Source organism: Podarcis tiliguerta (assembly GCF_965153285.1).
Source record: "Podarcis tiliguerta genome assembly, chromosome: 11".
In the NCBI taxonomy this organism is placed as follows: Eukaryota; Metazoa; Chordata; class Lepidosauria; order Squamata; family Lacertidae; genus Podarcis; species Podarcis tiliguerta.
Window position 1 is genome coordinate 52,592,238 of NC_139544.1, and position 19,951 is coordinate 52,612,188.

The 19,951-nt window shown below is 46.6% G+C and overlaps 1 protein-coding gene across 1 annotated transcript in view; it reads right to left on the minus strand.

Annotated features, from left to right (window-relative positions):
* Positions 1-1,665: 1,665 nt before the first annotated feature.
* The window catches only part of ME2 (malic enzyme 2), a 45,294-nt gene continuing 27,008 nt past the window's right edge, over positions 1,666-19,951 (minus strand). Inside the window, exons 7-16 of the mRNA XM_083402921.1 lie at positions 18,125-18,228; positions 17,310-17,419; positions 17,105-17,202; positions 16,006-16,119; positions 15,783-15,897; positions 11,942-12,084; positions 8,677-8,779; positions 7,988-8,058; positions 7,140-7,238; positions 1,666-6,365 (exon numbers count right to left, since the gene is read on the minus strand). Coding sequence (XP_083259047.1) covers positions 6,201-6,365; positions 7,140-7,238; positions 7,988-8,058; positions 8,677-8,779; positions 11,942-12,084; positions 15,783-15,897; positions 16,006-16,119; positions 17,105-17,202; positions 17,310-17,419; positions 18,125-18,228 — 1,122 coding nt within the window. The 3' untranslated portion in view covers positions 1,666-6,200. The remainder of the gene's footprint in view (positions 6,366-7,139; positions 7,239-7,987; positions 8,059-8,676; positions 8,780-11,941; positions 12,085-15,782; positions 15,898-16,005; positions 16,120-17,104; positions 17,203-17,309; positions 17,420-18,124; positions 18,229-19,951) is intronic.

The window sequence follows — 19,951 nt, forward strand, 5'->3', positions numbered from 1 at the left end:
CTTCTGCATGGACAAGACAGGTGTGTCACCCACAAGCAGTTTATCACATGCATCAGCTTGATCATATGTAGAGGAATTTATGCGTCAGCCTTCCTGGTGCCCATTCCAGATCGGTGCTGTCCACTGATGCCAATAAGTGCTGCAGTTTTCCTATGGCAGCACCACTGTGAAGATGATTGAAAGGCATATTTACAAGCAGTACGTTTCCAAGCACAATTCAAAGTGTTGGTGCTGACCTTTAAAGCCCTAAACGGCCTCGGCCCAGTATATCTGAAGGAGCGTCTCCACCCCCATCGTTCTGCCCGGACACTGAGGTCCAGCGCCGAGGGCCTTCTGGCGGTTCCCTCATTGCGAGAAGCAAAGCTACAGGGAACCAGGCAGAGGGCCTTCTCGGTAGTGGCGCCCTCCCTGTGGAACACCCTCCCACCAGATGTCAAAGAGAACAACAACTACCAGACTTTTAGAAGACATCTGAAGGCAGCCTTGTTTAGGGAAGCTGTTAATGTTTAATAGATTATTGTATTTTAATATTTTGTTGGAAGCCGCCCAGAGTAAATAATATTATATATATTATATATGGGAGGATACTGACATGCTGGAATGTGTGCAGAGGAGGGCGACCGAGATGACTGAGGGTCTGGAAACCAGGCCTTATGAGGAATGCTTGAGGGAATAGGGCATGTTTAGCCTGGAAAAGAGTAATCTGAGAGGAGATACGATGGCCATCTTCAAATATCTGAAGGGCTATTCCCATGGAAGATGGAGCAGACTTGTTTTCTCCTGCTCTAGAGGGTAGGACCCCAAACCAATGGATTCATGTTACAAGAAAGGAGAACTTTCTGACGGTAAGAGCTGTTTGACAGTGGAACGGTCTTCTTTGGGAAATTGTAGACTCTCCATCCTTGAGAGGTTCCCCCCCCCCCAATAATATTTATTATTCTCAGTAGATAAACATAGTAAAAAAAAAGAAAAGATTAACAATAATAAAGACAAACAAAAAAAAGATACATTCAACATATTATCACTTAATTACCGTATTTTTCGCTCTATAAGATGCACCAGACCACAAGACGCACCTAGTTTTTGGAGGAGGAAAACAAGAAAAAATATATATTATGAATCTCAGAAGCCAGAACAACAAGAAGGATCGCTGCACAGTGAAAGCAGCAACCCCTCTTGCTGTTCTAGCTTCTGGGATAGCTGTGCAGCCTGCATTCGCTCCATAAGATGCACACACATTTCCCCTTACTTTTTAGGAGGGAAAAAGTGAGTCTTATAGAACAAAAAATACGGTAATTAAAATTAAGTACCATCCATCTTCATAAACATAGTATTTGACTTCCTCGAATCTCTTCCATCCGAATTTCTTAGTAATTATATGTAGCAGTTTCCAATATCAGTGTTTCAAAAGACCACATCACAGTCCTAATTACACAGAGGTTTTTAAGCAGAGGTTGGATGGCCATCAGTCACGGATACTTTAGTTGATATTCCTGCATTGCAGGGGGTTGGACTAGATGACCCTCAGGGTCCCTTCCAAATATTATTCTATGGTGTAGGAAAGCTGCATCAATGAATGAATGAGTAGAGAGGGGCAGGGGCTCCCTTGTGCGTGAGCCGAAGGCTTGTTCAACTTGGCCAAATAATAGTTTCACACACACAACGTAGGCAAAAGGGACGGCTTTTACTATGAAAATAGAAGACCATTAACACGTATCTCAGTACGGGTACAATATTACCAAAGGAGAAAAATAAACCCACATTTTTAAACACAGTGTTTGTTCATTTTTAAAGCCACACAGACTACTTCGCAATAAACCATATTCTGAAAAAAGGTTCATCCTGAGGATTTGTATTTTGACTATGCAAGAATTGCTCCCACAAAGGTGTTTGATTTGCTTTAGAAACAGCCCAAACAGCATTTATGCAAGACACAACAGCTGATGGAACTAAAATTGCCTTACTTTTATGCTCTGCTTGGGACATTTTGGGCTACCAGAGAGAGTTGGGGTTTCTTATTTCCCATCAAGATTCCTCATGCAGAGGAGCCAGAAAAATGAAAGGGTTTCCCCACTTGAGTCATAAGAAAACTGTCCCTCTTTTCTGTATACAGTACATGGTTTCAGGGCCAAATCCAGGAGCCCAACCAGGACATGGCTGTCAACAGAGATTTCCTGTTGTATAGATCATCGTGTACACATGCATATGTTCACTTTAAATTCAGACCACATTGGGTTTCGGCACATCTCCAAAAATGTAGCTTCTGTCACATTTCTGGTGGCATGTGCCTAAAGCAGATCTGGGCTGAATTCAATAAATAGTGGCTGTTATGCAGACCAAAAGGGCATCATGGGTTCAGGCGGTTGTGTGAACAGCACCTTCACTGACACGGGACAGCTAGGGAGAGGCACGGGTCAAGTTTTCCAAACACGAGTTTCACCTCTCAAAAAAGAATTCCAAGATAACAAGGTGTACAAATACATAACGAACCCTCTTCTGAAGAATTGCTTTCAGTCCCTCTAAAGCAGCATTTAAGCTTTTGTCGCACTCATGGAAAAGCAATCTTCATGCGCAAAGCCTCGAGAGCAATCATTAAAACAGCTTCGTTAAAAACGACTTACAGAATAAATAAACGTCGCTAAAAAGAAAACAAGGGTTAGGAAGTGCAATGATGAAGCCATGTTATAAGGCAAACAAAGGGGAGGGGAAATCCCTTCTAAAAGAGGTGCCAGGAGGTGCTATTTTGTGTGCAACCCCCCACAAAAAAATACATTACAAACTAAGACACACTTTTAAATAGCATTGCCGACACCCCATTGTTGTTTTTGCCAATAACACAAGAGAAACTTATGCTCACAGCTACATTATAGTGCCTTGTTTTTCACATGTTGCTTTACTTGTACTATTTTTTAAAATGGTATTCGTCAAGGATCTTGCAAAGGTTGACTTGAATGGAAGGCTCACATCCCTGGAGGAGGAAGACTGACTGGATAGGAATTGAACTACGCTCAGCAAACACAAGATTCACCTGTTCCCAGACTACCACTTCACACTTGAGGGGGGCAAATAAATATCTGAATATTTATTTTTTAAAACACCTTCCTGCACATCACAGAACTAGTATAAAGGGAAGGTTGGTTCAAGGCAACTTTCTCCTTAACATATTAGTTTTGCATGTGCACAGTGCTCTCTCGCTTTTTATTCTGGGGAACGTTTAAGCACGCAATTCCCCACCCGGAGTCTGAAGAAGGTGCAATCCAGCGACAGATGTATCACCAGAGTGTGATAGTTGTGTAAACTCAGTTCTCACAAGAGCAACATGGGAAGAAGGGAAACATTAGCTGGACTATCTCTCAGACTAAATACATTCTGTCAAAGCTTGTGTACTTGGATCCAAGTCTGACCACACAACTACCTCTAGAATCTAGCAAATTATGTGCCCAATTGCATTAAGCTAGCTATGCCTATGAAGGGTGGTGGGTAGACCGTTTCAAACTATGCGAGTGCTCCTGTATCTTAAAACTGTAGCATGGAAAACACCCTTAAATTACTCCTTTGAATGTTCTGTGTGTGCAAGACACACTGGGCTGTTCATATACCGTATGTATGATCCAACTCTTAAAGCCTTGAGGGTGTGTATAGGAGATAAGGACCATTCTGTTCTGCTTTCTGTTGAGAAGTGTGGCATAAGCACTGCTGCAGGAGCAGTGCACAAACCTCAGTGAAATCCAGGAGACTTTACCCAAAGAACAGTAGCTGGCTTGCACAGCTCCAATGAATTTACTGGAGCTTGTGAAAACTCTGGTAAATTACGCCTTTTGTAATCACAACCTTCGCTGGTGCAAAAAATTCATCTCTTTGCTGTATGAGCATGCAATCATCTTGGCAGACAAAAAATTATGCAGAGAGGTGAAGTAGGGGAAATGGCAGAGAAGACATTAGCATAATGCCAATCTAATACTAAGTGATGCTTGTCCGGCAGCTCATCAGTCTGCTGAGAACATTTGAATTAAATCTGTTCAGAAATGTACCCCGTATGCTTGATTGGTTTAATTTCTTTCATCACAAATGTCTTCCATCCCTTTTGGCAGGCAGAAGAGCCATTAAGGGCAGCGAGTGTGGAGTGCCAGATATAAACCCCGATATCTCATTGTTGCTTCTACACAAAATGAGGCGGTCAAGAAATCCTAATCCGTTTCCCAAGTCTTTAAAACTAGAGCTGCTGTCGCCTGGTGCTTATCGGAAGAAGTAAACAGGGAACAATGCCCACTCCCCATTTTCCACGATCACCACAATTTTAGGTAACAACTCATTTGAGAGATTAAAAAACACACCCAGCCAGGCACCAAATAAGTCTTTGTACTAAATGTACAATCAGTTGGAAAATCAGTTTTGCAACAGCTGTACACATAGCGGATCTATAGTTAAGGGTGGCCCAGTCGGGTGGAAGCCGTGGCCGGACTGCTCACTGACCACATTGCATGCCAAACGCAAGCCTTGCATCTGGTCAGGTCAAAATGCAGCTTAGCACTGGGGAAGCCCACACTGAAACTGCCCCTTGTTTTCAGAGGCACAAATCTTGCTATTATGTTGTAAAATAAAGACAGTTCAAGCTAATTCCTAAATGCATGCCTCCATCCAAAGTTTGGGAGTGTATGCGTTTTTGAATGCAGAATTTCCATGGGAACTGGGAATGACCTATACAGGAGGCTGAAATTTAAATATGGGAAGACCACCCCAATGCTGATGCCATTGGGACAGAGCTCTGAGGATGCACTGGAGGCCCAGGATTTGGGGCTATGGAGTGTAAGCACTCCGCAGAGAAAAACTTTGAAAAGGCAAAATTGGAACATTGTAGAAGCCAACACTGGTACGCGGGGTGGAGAAACTTTGGCCCTCCAGAAACTTTGAAGTCCAACTCCCATCGGCCCCAGCAAACATGGCCAATGGCCAGGGGTGATGGGAGTTCTAGTTCAGCAACATCTGGAGGGTCAAAGGTTCTCACGCCCCTTGTATAGATTCAAGAGACTTAGGTCACTTACACACTGTGGACTTTGTGCTGTTCACACATAAAAGTTTTTTTGCTGCATCCCTGAAACATCATCCTCATCAAAATGCCACCCCATAATTTAGCCCACTGCATTTAAGCCAGTTCTATTGTTCTGTTCTTTTGCGAGGAGGGTGTTACTTGCTGGGTTTTCTGCAGAAACAGTAAACCCCTATTAAACCGGAAAATAATATGGGAGGGCATTGTGACATTGTGTGGATGCTGCATTTGTGAACAGCACAGACTTCACAATAAACTGCCATGTGGAAGCACTCTAAAACCATGCTTGCTGGCAAGGGTTTTTGTTTTTGTAGCAGAGCTAAGAAGGGCAAAGTTGCTTACTCGAAGCTCAGAACAGACAACTCACCATGTTTACCTGCAAAGGAAGTTGGTAGCCCGTCCTAAAATCTGACATTGCCCAATTGAGGCCACAAAGCTCAGCACATCAGACAACTGCAAGGGCCACCAGGCCACATATAAAATAGGCAACCAGAGTACAAAAAGGGATGAAGAGATTTGGTAGCCAGCTTAAGGCCCAGTTAATGCATGCAGCAGGATCAAGAGGTAAAACCATTTCTGCGCTGTACCACTTCAAGATGCTGGAAGGTTGCCTGTTTGAATGTTTTCTCCGCAAAAAACAAGTTCTGTGCAAGCAGAAAAGCAGCACAGGCCAGAAGGCTAGGCCGAATCTTTCTGACATGCTCATTTTCTACACTCGGTGAGTTTATTTGTTTCCAATATAGATAAAGAAGATCATTTGCAGTCTGAAGTGGGGCAGCTCAGAAGAAGCTCTACCACTAAATATATAAACTGGGTCTACATAACAGGAATGACAAGATAATTAAGGATTTCCTGTATATCGTTAAGTGACCCTGAGGACTGTAAAAATGAATTTAAAAAAAATAAATCAGTGTAAGTTTTTGTATCTTGGTTCCAGATAAGTCACTTCCATCCATTGGAATGCAAATCATCAGAGGGAAAATCTATACCAGGAGCAATCCAGGCAATTGTTATGGGGCAAGGCTTAAAAATACTTTTGTTGTTGTTGAAAAAAATCAAAGTCTCAAACCGTTCCTGGTTTTAAATCTGTTCTGGAAAGAGATTCCCTGCAGAATTTCAGGTGCCACCTGAGGAACATGGCCCCTTGGGCGAGTCACTGTGTTTTTGGTGGGTGCGCCGTAGATTCTGGCCAATCATACAAATCCGGCAGAAACGATTCGTACTTGTAGTTCCAGATCCTCGACCGTATGTGCTTGTTCTTGTCTGCAGGCTCGGGGTAATGGAACGCCATGTTGTTGGCATACAAAAATTCCACAACCTGGAGCGGGAGGAAATCAGATTATTGATCTGCAAGATTCCCATGATCTATCTCAGAGTTGTGGAACACAGAAAGCTGCCTTATGCTGGTCCATCTCCTTCAGTATTGTCTACACCCTGGCTAGCTAACCTGCTGCCCTTCAGATGCTGGACTACAAAACCCATCATCCATGACCGTTGGGCCATGGTGGCTGGGGCTAATGGGAGTTGGGAGTCAGGCAACAGAGGTTGGTTTCACATGGGTCTCTCTCAGCCCTGCCTGCAATTGGATCTGGGACTGTCCGCATGCAAAGAAGATGTTCTGCCATTGAGCTACAGTCCTCCTTGTGGTCCTCCAGCTTGCCGTTGGACCCTCCATCTCCCATCTGCCTCAGCCAGCAAGGCCAACAGCCAGGGATGATGGAAGCAACATCTGTGGAGAGCCACAGATTCCCCATCACTGGTGTCTTCCTATTGCAATATTTTGTTTCCAACCACAAGCAGCCAATTGCTTCTGGAAGCTCACAAACATGGTTTGAAGATGGCCTTGGCATTTTGGGCCCAGACGTGTGCTACCTTTGTCCTTCAAGGTTTCCGTTTAATGATGATCGTCATTATCCAAACCTTGTTCGGACACCTAGAATGGGCAATTTAGGTTCATCCCACGCAATCAATTCCAGCCCCTAGAATGTCATTGAATGTCCCCACCCACTCCACCCTGCGATATTCAGAAAAATTAAAGTGGGCTGTACATCTATCCAAACGCTCCTCCTGCCACCCCTAAAATGGCACTTACTTTAACGGCAATGTTAATGGAAACCTCCCGGATGTTTGCAAGAGGAGGATAAAGCCGTCCTTCCGCAAGTTCTTCCTCAGTCAGCTGCTCTGTTAACGCCTTTTTTAATACGAAGAGAAAAATATTACACAGGAACGAACCAGACAATTGAACCAGAATTGCTCCAGACAAGCGGACACGGAGCAATGGATCCAAACTACAAGAAAGAAGATTCCACCTAAACATTAGGAAGAACTTCCTGACAGTAAGAGCCGTTCGACAGTGGAATTTGCTGCCAAGGAGTGTGGTGGAGTCTCCTTCTTTGGAGGTCTTTAAGCAGAGGCTTGACAACCATATGTCAGGAGTGCTCTGATGGTGTTTCCTGCTTGGCAGGGGGTTGGACTAGATGGCCCTTGTGGTCTCTTCCAACTCTATGATTCTATGAACCACCATCTGGGGTTACACTGCTCCTGGGCCATTTAAGGCTTTAGAGAAGATAACCAATCCTTTGGCTGAGGCCTGGAAATGGCTCTCAAGCCAGTGAAGTTGTTGCAATAATGGGAGCCACGCAATCGCAGTAACTGGCTCCGGTCTACATCCTTGCTGCTACGTTTATGAACCAGAGGACGTTTCTAAACCGTCTTCCAAGGCAGCCCCATGTAGAGCACACTGCGGTCGCCTTGATCTAACCAAGGCTTTTGACGTCATGGCGCAACCTCCTCGCTTCTAGCCTCTTAAGCCAACCAATGCACAGGTCAGTTTTGAACTCATATTCTATCTTTTCCATTTGAAAATCCCCTTCACACGTGCGGAAACTGCAATGCACGTACTATTTCACCCACCAGGCGTTTCGCCTTCGGACCACTTACCTTCGCAGCCTCCAGGAAAACTTGATCGCTAATGTGCCGAACCCCACTGAGAATAACAGCAAGAGCAACGCCTAAAGAACAGAGACATTCAAAGTCGTTTTGCAAAATCGTCTGGATTTGGGGAACTGAAAGGCTTTTATGCCGCTGTTTGCGTAGAAGCTTACAGCAGTGTTTATTTTTATAAGCGTTGCTACCAACAATGCTCAGCACTGAAAGCCAATAGCATGAAGGGAACTGAAGAAGAAGAAGAAGAAGAAGAAGAAGAAGAAGAAGAAGAGGAGGAGGAGGAGGAGGAGGAGGAGGAGTTTGGATTTGATAGCCCACTTGATACCCAAAGGAGTGTCAAAGCGGCTAACATTCTCATTTCCCTTCCTCCCCCCACAACAAACACTCTGTGAGGTGAGTGGGGCTGAGAGACTTCAGAGAAGTGTGACTAGCCCAAGGTAACTCAGTGGCTGCATGTGGAGGAGCGGAGACGCGAACCCAGTTCACCAGATTACGAGTCTACTGCTCTTAATCACTACACCACACTGGCTCTCTGTAGGGCAGCACAGAATTCCCTGATGCCCTTGTGGCAAAAAATATTTTTTATTATGAACTTGTAACCTGCCATCGTAAAGCCCATCTCGCAATGCAAGAGGCCTTTGGATTCTTACGAGCCAAAATTGTCTCTTAACAAACTGCTTTACCTGGAAATATGTATGCATTGTTTCCTTGTCCGGGTTTGAAGGATCGCCCTTCACTTAGCTTCACTGGCTCAAAAGGGCTGCCGCTTGCGAACAGACAACGCCCCTGTCAAATAGAAAAAAGAGGAAACGATTCATCAGGAAGCCACTTCTGCAAGAATAAGGGCAATACAGTACAGATGAAGTTCCACTGCAATTTTATACATGTGAGTATTTGTACACTGGGCAGACACAACACTTTTAGCTACACCAAGAGGTGCTCACACATGTCTCCAGCCAAATAATATTACAAACTGCCAGAGTGGATTTGATTTAAGTCAGTGAGACTTGGTTTAAATTTTTTTATTCGTGTGTATTGAAACTCAGTCTAAGTTTTTCCCCCTTTATGTTTAACCACATCAGTTAACAGTTAAAAAACAGCAGTCACGAAATTAAAAGACGCCTGCTCCTTGGGAGACAGGCGATGGCAAACCTAGACAGCGTCTTAAAAAGCAGAGACATCACCTTGCCGACAAAGGTCCTTATAGTTAAAGCCATGGTTTTCCCAGTAGTGATGTATGGAAGTGAGAGCTGGACCATAAAGAAGACTGATCACCAAAGAATTGATGCTTTTGAATTATGGTGCTGGAGGAGACTCTTGAGGGTCCCATGGACTGCAAGGAGATCAAACGCATCCATTCTTAAGGAAATCAGCCCTGAGTGCTCACTGGAAGGACAGATCGTGAAGCTGAGGCTCCAATACTTTGGCCACCTCATGAGAAGAGAAGACTCCCTGGAAAAGACCCTGATGTTGGGAAAGATGGAGGGCACAAGGAGAAGGGGACGACAGAGGACGAGATGGTTGGACAGTGTTCTCGAAGCTACCAGCATGAGTTTGACCAAACTGCGGGAGGCAGTGGAAGACAGGAGTGCCTGGCGTGCTCTGGTCCATGGGGTCACAAAGAGTCGGACACGACTATACAACAAATTTATTTTTTTACAGAAAGGCATTCCTGCTGGTATAATCGTAATATTTACAACCGGATGAAGGTTTCATTTTTGGAATAATACATTTTCAGAGTAGTTTTTACAGTTATATCAAAAATTACTGATTTGGTTGTACTATGAGATATAAAGGTAAAGGTAAAGGAACCCCTGACCATTAGGTCCAGTCGCAGATGACTCTGGGGTTGCGGCGCTCATCTTGCTTTATTGGCCGAGGGAGCCGGCATACAGCTTCTGGGTCATGTGGCCAGCATGACTAAGCCGCTTCTGGCGAACCAGAGCAGTGCACGGAAACACTGTTTACCTTCCCGGCGGAGCGAATAAGTTAACTGTTTTTATATTTGGACAACTTTTCTGCTGTACTTTATTGGAAGGAGAAAAGTAATAACAATTAATAACAATTTAAACCATTTATTTAACTAAAACAATAACATTATAGCATATGTATCCATGTTTGTTAACTGATGTGGTTAAACATAAAGAAAAAAAAACTTAGACTGAGTTTCAATACACATGTGTCAGGGAACTGCCATTGGAGCCAGAAGGAGAGGGAGGGCTCCAGAGGGATTCCGGAGAGCGTCCCGGGAGGGAGAGAAGCAGCACATCTTCTGGGGAAGGAAATCAGCGTAGGACCAACCAGTGGAGGAGGGGGCCAGATGGGGGAATCGGTGAGGTGGCTCCAAGACTCCTCGCCGGGGACCAGCAGGGAGAGCACGGGTCCTCCGATGCCCACACCCTCCCTGCGCAGAAGGCTTCCGCGCAGGGAGAGTAGGCGAAGACTAGGCGTCAAAGAACTTTTATGCTGGAAGAAGTTTAAGAAACGCCCACTGACGGATTCTGCCAGCGATTGAGACAGCCACGGGCGAGTGGCTGTCCAGACAGAAAGGGTTCACTCAGGCAACCCACCCAGGCGTGGCACCGATTTACGCATGAGCAACCCCTAGAACCATTACAACATGAAAAGCTTAAAACAAATCCTTATTTCCTGATGGCCTTTGGACTATAATGTAACTTAAATAGAAAACTTATCTTTAGAAAGATTTTTTCCTCCAAAAACATTTTATTTTAAGAATCTAATTTAAATTTTTAAAATCGATTTAAATAAAAAAAAATCCTATTTTATTTTAAAATAAATAAATCATTGATTTTTATCCACCCTGAAAACTGCATTACAGCAGAATCTGACCCCATTGGCAAACCTACCAGATATCTGTGTGCTGAACCCATGTTTCCATAGGGCCTTTGGAAGTGTGTAAGCCCAACAATACGACAGTTAACTTTTGAACACATAAAAAAAGGGATAATATTGCCCTATTCAGTCTGTGTGTTTTGGATCCGGTGTGTGTGGATCGTAAGTGATTATGACATCCAATGTGTGGGTGTCTGGTACACCCAGAGGTAGGGCAGATACTCCTGGTGGGCAGCTGAGATTCTGCTCCACCATGCCGATTCCATATCTAGTTAGAGCCTATTCAGAAGTTGTTGCTGCTGACATCCATCTGTCTCAAGGGACAATGGAGTGCACCTCTGGGGATTATCATCTTCCAAAGCAACTACTCTATTCCGAACCTAAAAATGGAAAGTGTAATGCTGGTAGTCAACAAAAGAGCTTTAAAGACTGTCTCAAGGCAAATCTAAAAAAAAAATGTAGTATAAACACAGACAACTGGAAAACACTGGCCTGCGAACGCTCCAATTGGAGAACAGCCTTTACCAAAGGTGTCATGGGCTGTGAAGATGCTCAAACTCAGGACGCAGGGGAGAAACGTGCTAAGAGGAAGGCATGCTTGGCAAATCCTCGCCATGATCAACTCCCACCTATGTCCCCACTGTGGAAGGACATGTGGATCCAGAATTGGCCTCCACAGTCACTTACGGACTCACTGTCAAGACTGTGTTCATGGAAGACGATCTTACTTGACTACGAGTGATCAGTGAAGGAGAAGGAGAGGGAGGAGGAGGAGGAGGAGGAGGAGGAGGAGGAGGAGGAGGAGAAATCAAACTACTGTGTTAGCAGCACCCAAGTGACCTCCCAGGGCGCAAATCTGGGCAGTGTGTCCCTTGAGGTCCTCGTGAGAGAGGGAAAGGACCATTGATACCAGATACCAGTTCTCTGCAGGTGAGCTGATCAGCCACACTAGCACACGAGTCACAACCACATAATGTCTTCAGCACAGAAGGTGCTTCCTGATCAAGCTTCCGGCAGCTCAGTCAAGCAAGTCAAGCTGCACAGTCCAGGAGAAAGACTGTGATGACCAGCGATGCTTCAAGTTATTTGGCCCACCTCTGTTAATGTGTATGCCTCCTCAGCGGTGCACTCGGCTTTCGCAGTAGGGTTACTCAGTGCAAATATGATCGGTCTCTGGTTGATGGAGCCCATCGCTTTGAGAACGTCGTGGGAGAAGAGTCGGCCTGCGCCTGCAACCCCTGGAAGAAGCAAATAACATGATGCCTTTTCCCCTGCCCTCCTGCCAAAAAGAGGCTCACATGCAGTTTTCTGAAAATGGTAGCAATAAGACACTGGAACACAGCAAGTGTTTCTGCGCCAACTGGGTTGGACACAGCACGGCCACTCTGGGGATGTGATGGCACACGTTCCTGCTAAAGCAAAATTATTTCTCATGCTCCTACTTGCCTCAATGCCAGTGGGATATGAAAGCAGTTAATGCAGGACAGGCAACACACAGACTCAGTAAGGTCTTGTCTCATGGCAAGTTTGTATATTCCCTTGTCTCCACACGTAACTGGCAGGGACATGGGTGGCGCTGTGGTCTAAACCACTGAGCCTCTTGGGCTTGCTGATCGGAAGGTCAGTGGTTCAAATCCCCATGACAGAGTGAGCTCCCGTTGCTCGGTCCCAGCTCCTGCCAAGCTAGCATTTCAAAAGCACGCTAGTGCAAGTAGATAAATAGGTACCACTGTGGCGGGAAGGTAAATGGTGTTTCTGTGCACTCTGGCATTTGTCATGCCTCAGATGATGCATGAAAAGTCTGGGATGGTTTATATGGGGAGGGGCGGTCCTTGAGGTATTGAGGTCCTGAGCCACACCTCTGTGGGACGTTGCACAACTGAGGGCCTGCAACAGAGAATGCCCCCGTCCCGGCAAGCTTCTGAGGGTGGAGGAACTATCAAGAGGGCCCCCTCTGTTGATCTTAATATCCAAGAGGGACTGTAGGGAAGGATATTTGTGGCCTACACCTCTTAGGGCTTTAAGCATCAAGAGGACCTGGGCCCAGAAATATTCAACCAAATGCCTACGGGAAGCCATTAAACAGGGCCTGCCACCTCTGATCCTGAAGGCAGTATCTAGCCACTAGTATTAGCAGCCACTGATAAATTTATGGAGGATAAGGCTCAGTTCTGCTTTATCAGGAATAGCATGGCACAGGATGACCAACACACCCAGTGAGTGTTCAGTTGGGACGCGGGTGGCGCTGTGGTCTAAACCACTGAGCCTCTTGGGCTTGCCGATCAAAAGGTCAGCGGTTTGAATCCCTGCAATAGGGTGAGCTCCTGTTGCTCTGTCCCAGCTCCTGCCAACCTAGCAGTTCGAAAGCACACCAGTGCAAGTAGATAAATAGGTACTGCTCCGGCGGGAAGCTAAATGGTATTTCCATGCACTCTGGTTTCCATCACAGTGTCCCGTTGCGCCAGAAGCGGTTTAATCCTGCTGGCGACATGACCCAGATAGCTGTCTGTGGACAAACGCCAGTTCCCTTAATCTGAAAGCGAGATAAGCGCCGCAACCCCATAGTTGCCTTTGACTGGACTTAACCGTCCAGGGGTCCTTTACCTTTAACCTTACTGAGTGTTCACACGAGTGTCCCCTCAGGCCTGTTGACAGTACAAGCACACACAGGCCAGTCACCGTAGAAAATGTAATTCTTGCAGGTCTGGTGCTCAGTAAACACATAGCCTCCTTTGGGAAGGCAGCCCTGTTTAGGAAAGCTTTAAATGTTTGATGCATTACTGTATTTTAATATTTTGTTGGAAGCTGCCCAGAGTGGCTGGGGAAGCCCAGCCAGATAGGAGAAGTATAAATAAATTATTATTAGTAGTAGTAGTAATAGTAGTAGTAGTAGTATCCACCTGACATTAAAAGCCCTTCCTGAAAGCATCAGTATTATTACCGTATTTTTCGCACCATAGGGCGCACCGGACCATAGGGCGCACCCAGTTTTTAGGGGGGGAAATCAAGAAAAAAAATATTTCCCCCCCCCCAGCCCCAAAGAGCAGCGTACAGGCTGCGCACAACCTCTCCCTGCCGGAGGGGTTGCGCGCGGATATGGAGGAAGCCAAGGCAGAGAGCAGGATGGATCCCGCTCACTGTTTTAGCTTCCCCTTTAGCCCCGTGCAGCCTCTCTCTCCCGGGAGAGGCTGCGTGGGTCTAAAGAATCCATAGCCCCGTGCAGCCTCTCCTTGCCGGAGGGCTTGCGCGCGACTATGGCACAAGCCAAGGCACCGAGCAGGATAGATCCCGCTCGGTGTTTTGGCTTCCTCTTTAGCCCAGCGCAACCTCTCCTTGCCAGGAGACTCTGCGCAGGGCTAAAGAATCCATAGCCCCGTGCAGCCTCTCCTTGCCGGAGGGGTTGCGCGCGGCTATGGCACAAGCCAAGGCACCAAGCAGGATGGATCCCGCTCGGTGTTTTGGCTTCCTCTTTAGCCCAGCGCAACCTCTCCTTCCCAGGAGACTCTGCGCAGGGCTAAAGAATCCATAGCCCCGTGCAGCCTCTCCTTGCCGGAGGGGTTGCGCGCGGCTATGGCACAAGCCAAGGCACCGAGCAGGATGGATCCCGCTCGGTGTTTTGGCTTCCTCTTTAGCCCAGCGCAACCTCTCCTTGCCAGGAGACGCTGTGCAGGGCTAAAGAATCCATAGCTCCGTGCAGCCTCTCCTTGCCGGAGGGGTTGCGCGCGGCTATGGCACAAGCCAAGGCACCGAGCAGGATGGATCCCGCTCGGTGTTTTGGCTTCCTCTTTAGCCCCGTGCAGCCTCTCCCTCCCGGGGGAGGCTGCGTGGGGCTAAAGAATCCATAGCCCCGTGCAGCCTCTCCTTGCCGGAGGGGTTGCACGCAGCTATGGAGGAAGCCCAGGCAGAGAGCGGGATGGATCCCGCTCACTGTTTTAGCTTCCCCTTTAGCCCCGTGCAGCCTCTCCCTCCCGGGGGAGGCTGCGTGGGGCTAAAGAATCCATAGCTCCGTGCAGCCTCTCCTTGCTGGAGGGGTTGCACGCAGCTATGGAGGAAGCCCAGGCAGAGAGCGGGATGGATCCCGCTCACTGTTTTAGCTTCCCCTTTAGCCCCGTGCAGCCTCTCCCTCCCGGGGGAGGCTGCGTGGGGCTAAAGAATCCATAGCTCCGTGCAGCCTCTCCTTGCTGGAGGGGTTGCACGCAGCTATGGAGGAAGCCCAGGCAGAGAGCGGGATGGATCCCGCTCACTGTTTTAGCTTCCCCTTTAGCCCCGTGCAGCCTCTCCCTCCCGGGGGAGGCTGCGTGGGGCTAAAGAATCCATAGCTCCGTGCAGCCTCTCCTTGCCGGAGGGGTTGCGCGCAGCTATGGAGGAAGCCCAGGCAGAGAGCGGGGTGGATCCCGCTCGCTGTTCTGGCTTCCCCTTTAGCCCCGTGCAGCCTCTCCTTGCCGGGAGGCGCTGCGCAGGGCTTTCCTGGCTTTCCTGGGAGGTGGGGGGATTCCCTCACCTCTCCCAAAAGCCCGCAGAAGCCGCGCAACCCCTTTAAAGAGATCGCGGCTTCTCCTGGCTTTCCTGGGAAGTGGGGGAATTCCCCCACCTCCCGCAAAACCGGCAGAAGCCACGCGCACTTTAAAAGGGCTGCACAGCTTCTCTTGGCTTTCCTGGGAGGTGGGGGAATTCCCTCACCTCTCGCAAAAGCCCGCTTTAGCCCCCCGCGCGCTCTCCCGACTGGAGAGGTGACACGCAGCTATAGAGGCTCCTGCCATAGACGCGTGTCACCTCTCCAGCCGGGAGAGGGTCGCGGGGCTATAGTGTCTTCGCTCCATAGGACGCACACACATTTCCCCTTCATTTTTGAAGGGGGAAAAGTGCGTCCTATAGAGCGAAAAATACGGTATTTCTGGGCTGCTGACCTGATATGAGAAGCGTCCGCAACACTCACCAATGATAGCTGAAGGCTGAAGCACATTCACTGCTTCTAAGAAGGTCTTTGGCACCTGGTCTGGGGCTGCGTGAGTAAAGGACTCTTGGTTGGCATCAACTGTTTGTTCCCGACCCTAGACATTTTAAAAATAAAGAATTATTGAGAGTTGGCAGGGCGGCGGTGGGGGGGGGGGGAGAGAGTAGAGCAATAAGATTGTGCCCAACCAAACCCCAAGCCTCACCTGAACCAATAAGCCATATTTGTCGAACATCCATATTTTCTTATAAGCTTCTTCCGGAGAAAGACCGCTTTCCACCATAGCCATGACGATGAGATTTGCAATTCCAAGGGCAGCCTGATAAATAAGAGAAATGCTGGGAAAATACCGTATTTTTCCGTGTATAAGACGCCCCTATTTGGGGGGACTCCGATTTAAGAAAATGGGGGGAGATGTATCCGTGTATAAGACGAGCCCCGATTTTGAACATTATTTTAGAATTTTAAAAAAACCACAGTCTTATACATGGATAAGTATGGTATGTCACTCTGTAGAGCTGCTGACCAACTGCCTTTCAATAAATTAGTTAAGTAGTCTGGAGCAAGGCAAACCATGAGCCTGGGTGCAAATGATGCACTTAGCCAAAGCATGGTGTAATGGTTCCAGGGGTTGCTCGTGCGTAAGTTGCCACCACTCCTGGCTAGGTTACCTGGTTGAACCCTTTCTGTCTGGACAGCCTCAAGTTTCGTGGCTGCCTCAGTCGCTGGCAGAATCCGTCAGTGGGCGTTTCTTGAACCTTTTCCAGCATAAAAGCTGTTTGATGCCCAGTCTCCTCCTACTCTCCCTGCGCGGAAGTCTTCTGCGCAGGGTGGGTGTGGGCAGCGGAGTACCCATGCCCTCTCCGCTGGTCTCTGGCGAGGAGTCCTGGAGCCACCTCTCCGATTCCCCCATGTGCCCCCCTTCTCTACTGGTGTTGCGCTGATTTCCTTCCCCAGCGGATGGGCTGCCTCTCTCCCTACTGGGACCCTCTCCGGCATCCCTCTGGAGCCTCCTCTCCGCCTCCAGCTCCGATGGCAGTTCCCTGACACATGGTTTAGCTCAAGGCATCAGCAGGAGGACCAGGAGCGAGACAGCAGCGATCACTTCTCCAGGAATACTTGTGAGCGTGTGCTAAGCCACAGTTTGGCTTGGTGGGTTGTGTGAAACAGGCCAATATTATATGTGCAAAGCTTTCTGTAATCCCTTACTGCGTTTGGTCATTGCAACGAAGCTGTAAAAGGTCAGTCGCAAACCTTTTCCAGCTGGGAAAGAACTTCATGCCTCGCTCGGAAGCACAACTCACCTCTCCTGCACCAAGGAACAAGATCTGGTGCTCTGTAATTGGTTTACCAAGAACTTTCTGCGCTGCCAACAACCCAGCTAAGGCCACCGAAGCTGTCCCTGTGAAAAGAACAGACCTTGCTGAAAAGAGCTGGAATAAAAAAGGCGTCTACAAATACAGCCAGCAAAATATCATCAAAACAGATAGCCAAGAGGGGATGATTTACCCTGTATATCATCATTGAAGGTACAATATTTCTCTCTGTATTTCCTCAAAAAGCGGAAAGCGTTGTGGTTTCCGAAGTCTTCAAACTGAATGAGGGTGTTTTGGCCGTACCTAGAGGGCAGAGTGAGAAACACGGAGTCAATAGCTGTGCTGCAAAGGGCACAATGTTTTAATACTTTGTGCATGTTCATGCAAGACTTGGAAACAGCCATTTAAGATTCTTGCCACATAAGGAAACAAGGCAAGGAAACCTTTGTAAAGCTAAGCTGCTGATTCTCTTCTTAACTTAGTTATTTTATAGTGAGTTGGTTGGTCCATCTAGCCAACTATGGCCTTCCTTATTTTTTACTTTTACAGTGGTACCTCGCAAGACGAATGCCTCGGAAGATGAAAAACTCGCAAGACGAAAGAATTTTTCGTTTTCTGAGTTGCTTCGCAAGACGGATTTCCCTATGGGCTTGCTTCGCAAGACGAAACGTCTTGCGCCTTTTTTTAAAAACCGCCAATGCATTCCTACGGGAAACCGTCAATACGCAGCGGTGCTTCGCAAGACGAAAAAACTCGTAGAACGAAAAAACTCACAGAACGAATTAATTTCGTCTTGCGAGGCACCACTGTACTTTGCTTCAGGACGAGAACAGAAATTGTGCTCCGGCAGCACGGCAGCAGCAGGAGGCCCCCATTAGCTAAAGTGTTGCTTCAGGTTAAGAACAGTTTCAGGTTAAGAACGGACCTCTGGAACGAATTAAGTACATAAGCAGAGGTACCACTGTACTTGGAACATGGGTTGATGTTTGTGATTATTGGAACGCATACCTGTCTACGATGGCTTCCATGAACTCGTCGATGAGCTCATCGTACAGCTGAGAGCGGTCTCGCTTCTGGTAGAGCCCCATATAAAACGGGTCATGAAGAAGCGTCTGTGGAAAACGAAGAACAAAAGCCATTAAAGGAAGCGCTTAGATCATTCTGCAGTACCCTGCTCTACAGAGGACTTACTTATTTTGTGCCATTCCCAGGAAGTGTGGACTTTGGCAGCAGATATCAAGTAGCTTTTCACACCTTAGTCAAATTTTAAACGCTTCACCATCTCTTTAAAAAGAAAACTAAGAATACAACACTCCCAGACCAGGACCACCGTCCCTACCATGTCCCACTACCCAAGGACCCCAGGCAGAAAAGCATCTGGCTGAGCTGGCTTAATAATGAGCCTTATGGGAGAAATAACAAAAGAAGAATGGCAGATGAAACTGATGGAATATGCAGAGATGGCGAAACTGATGGGGAAGATCCGAAACCAGGAAGATCAAGTATTTTCTAAAGACTAAAGTAAATTTGTCATTTATTTAAAAGACCACTGTAAACAGTTAAAATCTTTGGCTGGGATGTAACGATACTTGTAATGTGGAATTATTTATGGTAATTATGGTTATATAATAGATGGATAATGGTAAAAGATGCAGCAAATTTAAACTTAAACATGGAACCCATAGAGGGAGGGAAGGAGGTCCAAAAGTTCAAAAGAACCTTGTATTTTAATGTTTGAAATCGTTATGTTTTATATGTATAAAATTATCAATAATAATAATAATAATAATAATAAGCATTATATGTATTTCATGTGTATTTTAATGAACTCAATAGTGTTAAAGATTATGACTCATAGGTTGTGGAGTATGTGTTATGAATTTAACAGTGCTTAGCTTATTTTCTTATAGTTGCTATTTTGTTGATGTTGTTAATATTGTTTAATAAATTATAAATGTTCTATTGATTTGTCAATCACATAATATGACATTTCCTGTAATTGTGACTTTTTAAAGTTGCTGCTTTGTTAATAGTGTTTTATAGATTGTAATTGTTTTATGATTTGCTAACTGTTTAATATGATTTATGCTGTACTTGTGGTGTCCTATTATGTCTTATTACATGACTGTTATTTATTGTTTGCAAGCCACTTTGGGATTCGTCCAAAAGAAAACTGGTGTCGAAATGCAATCAATCAAATCAATCAACCATTCTGCAAGAAAAGAGTGTCTATCCAGGCAGCAGAATCAGATGGTGGAATGAATGAATGGCCCGCACCACTTCAGACTGTAAAATGGAGAGGACTACATTGTTTTCAAATGCCACTCTACATGAAACTCCCGCTGCAGAGAGAAAACCAGCCTAGGGAAATGCTAGAACCAGGCTGTCCTACGTCTAGCTTTCATCTTGCAGAAAAATCAGATCAACAAATCGAATCAATAAATCGAATCGAATCAAAATAAAACCTGCCATGAAATTCTCAAGAGGATCTCTACTCTTCTCTGCCGTTCCACAGTTCTGGGAAAGGCTATAAAGGTAAAAGGTAAAGGACCCCTGGACAGTTAAGTCCAGTCAAAGGCAACTATGGGGTTGCCGGACTCATCTCGCTTTCAGGCCGAGGGAGCCGGTGTTTGTCCACAGACAGTTTTCCAGGCCATGTGGCCAGCATGACTAAACCGCTACTGGTGCACGGAGGACCGTGATGGAAGCTAGAGTGTGCGGAACCGCCATTTACCTTCCCGCCGCAGGAGTACCTATTTATCTACTTGCACTGGTGTGCTTTCAAACTGCTAGGTTGGCAGGAGCTGGGGCAGAGCAACAGGAGCTCACCCCGTC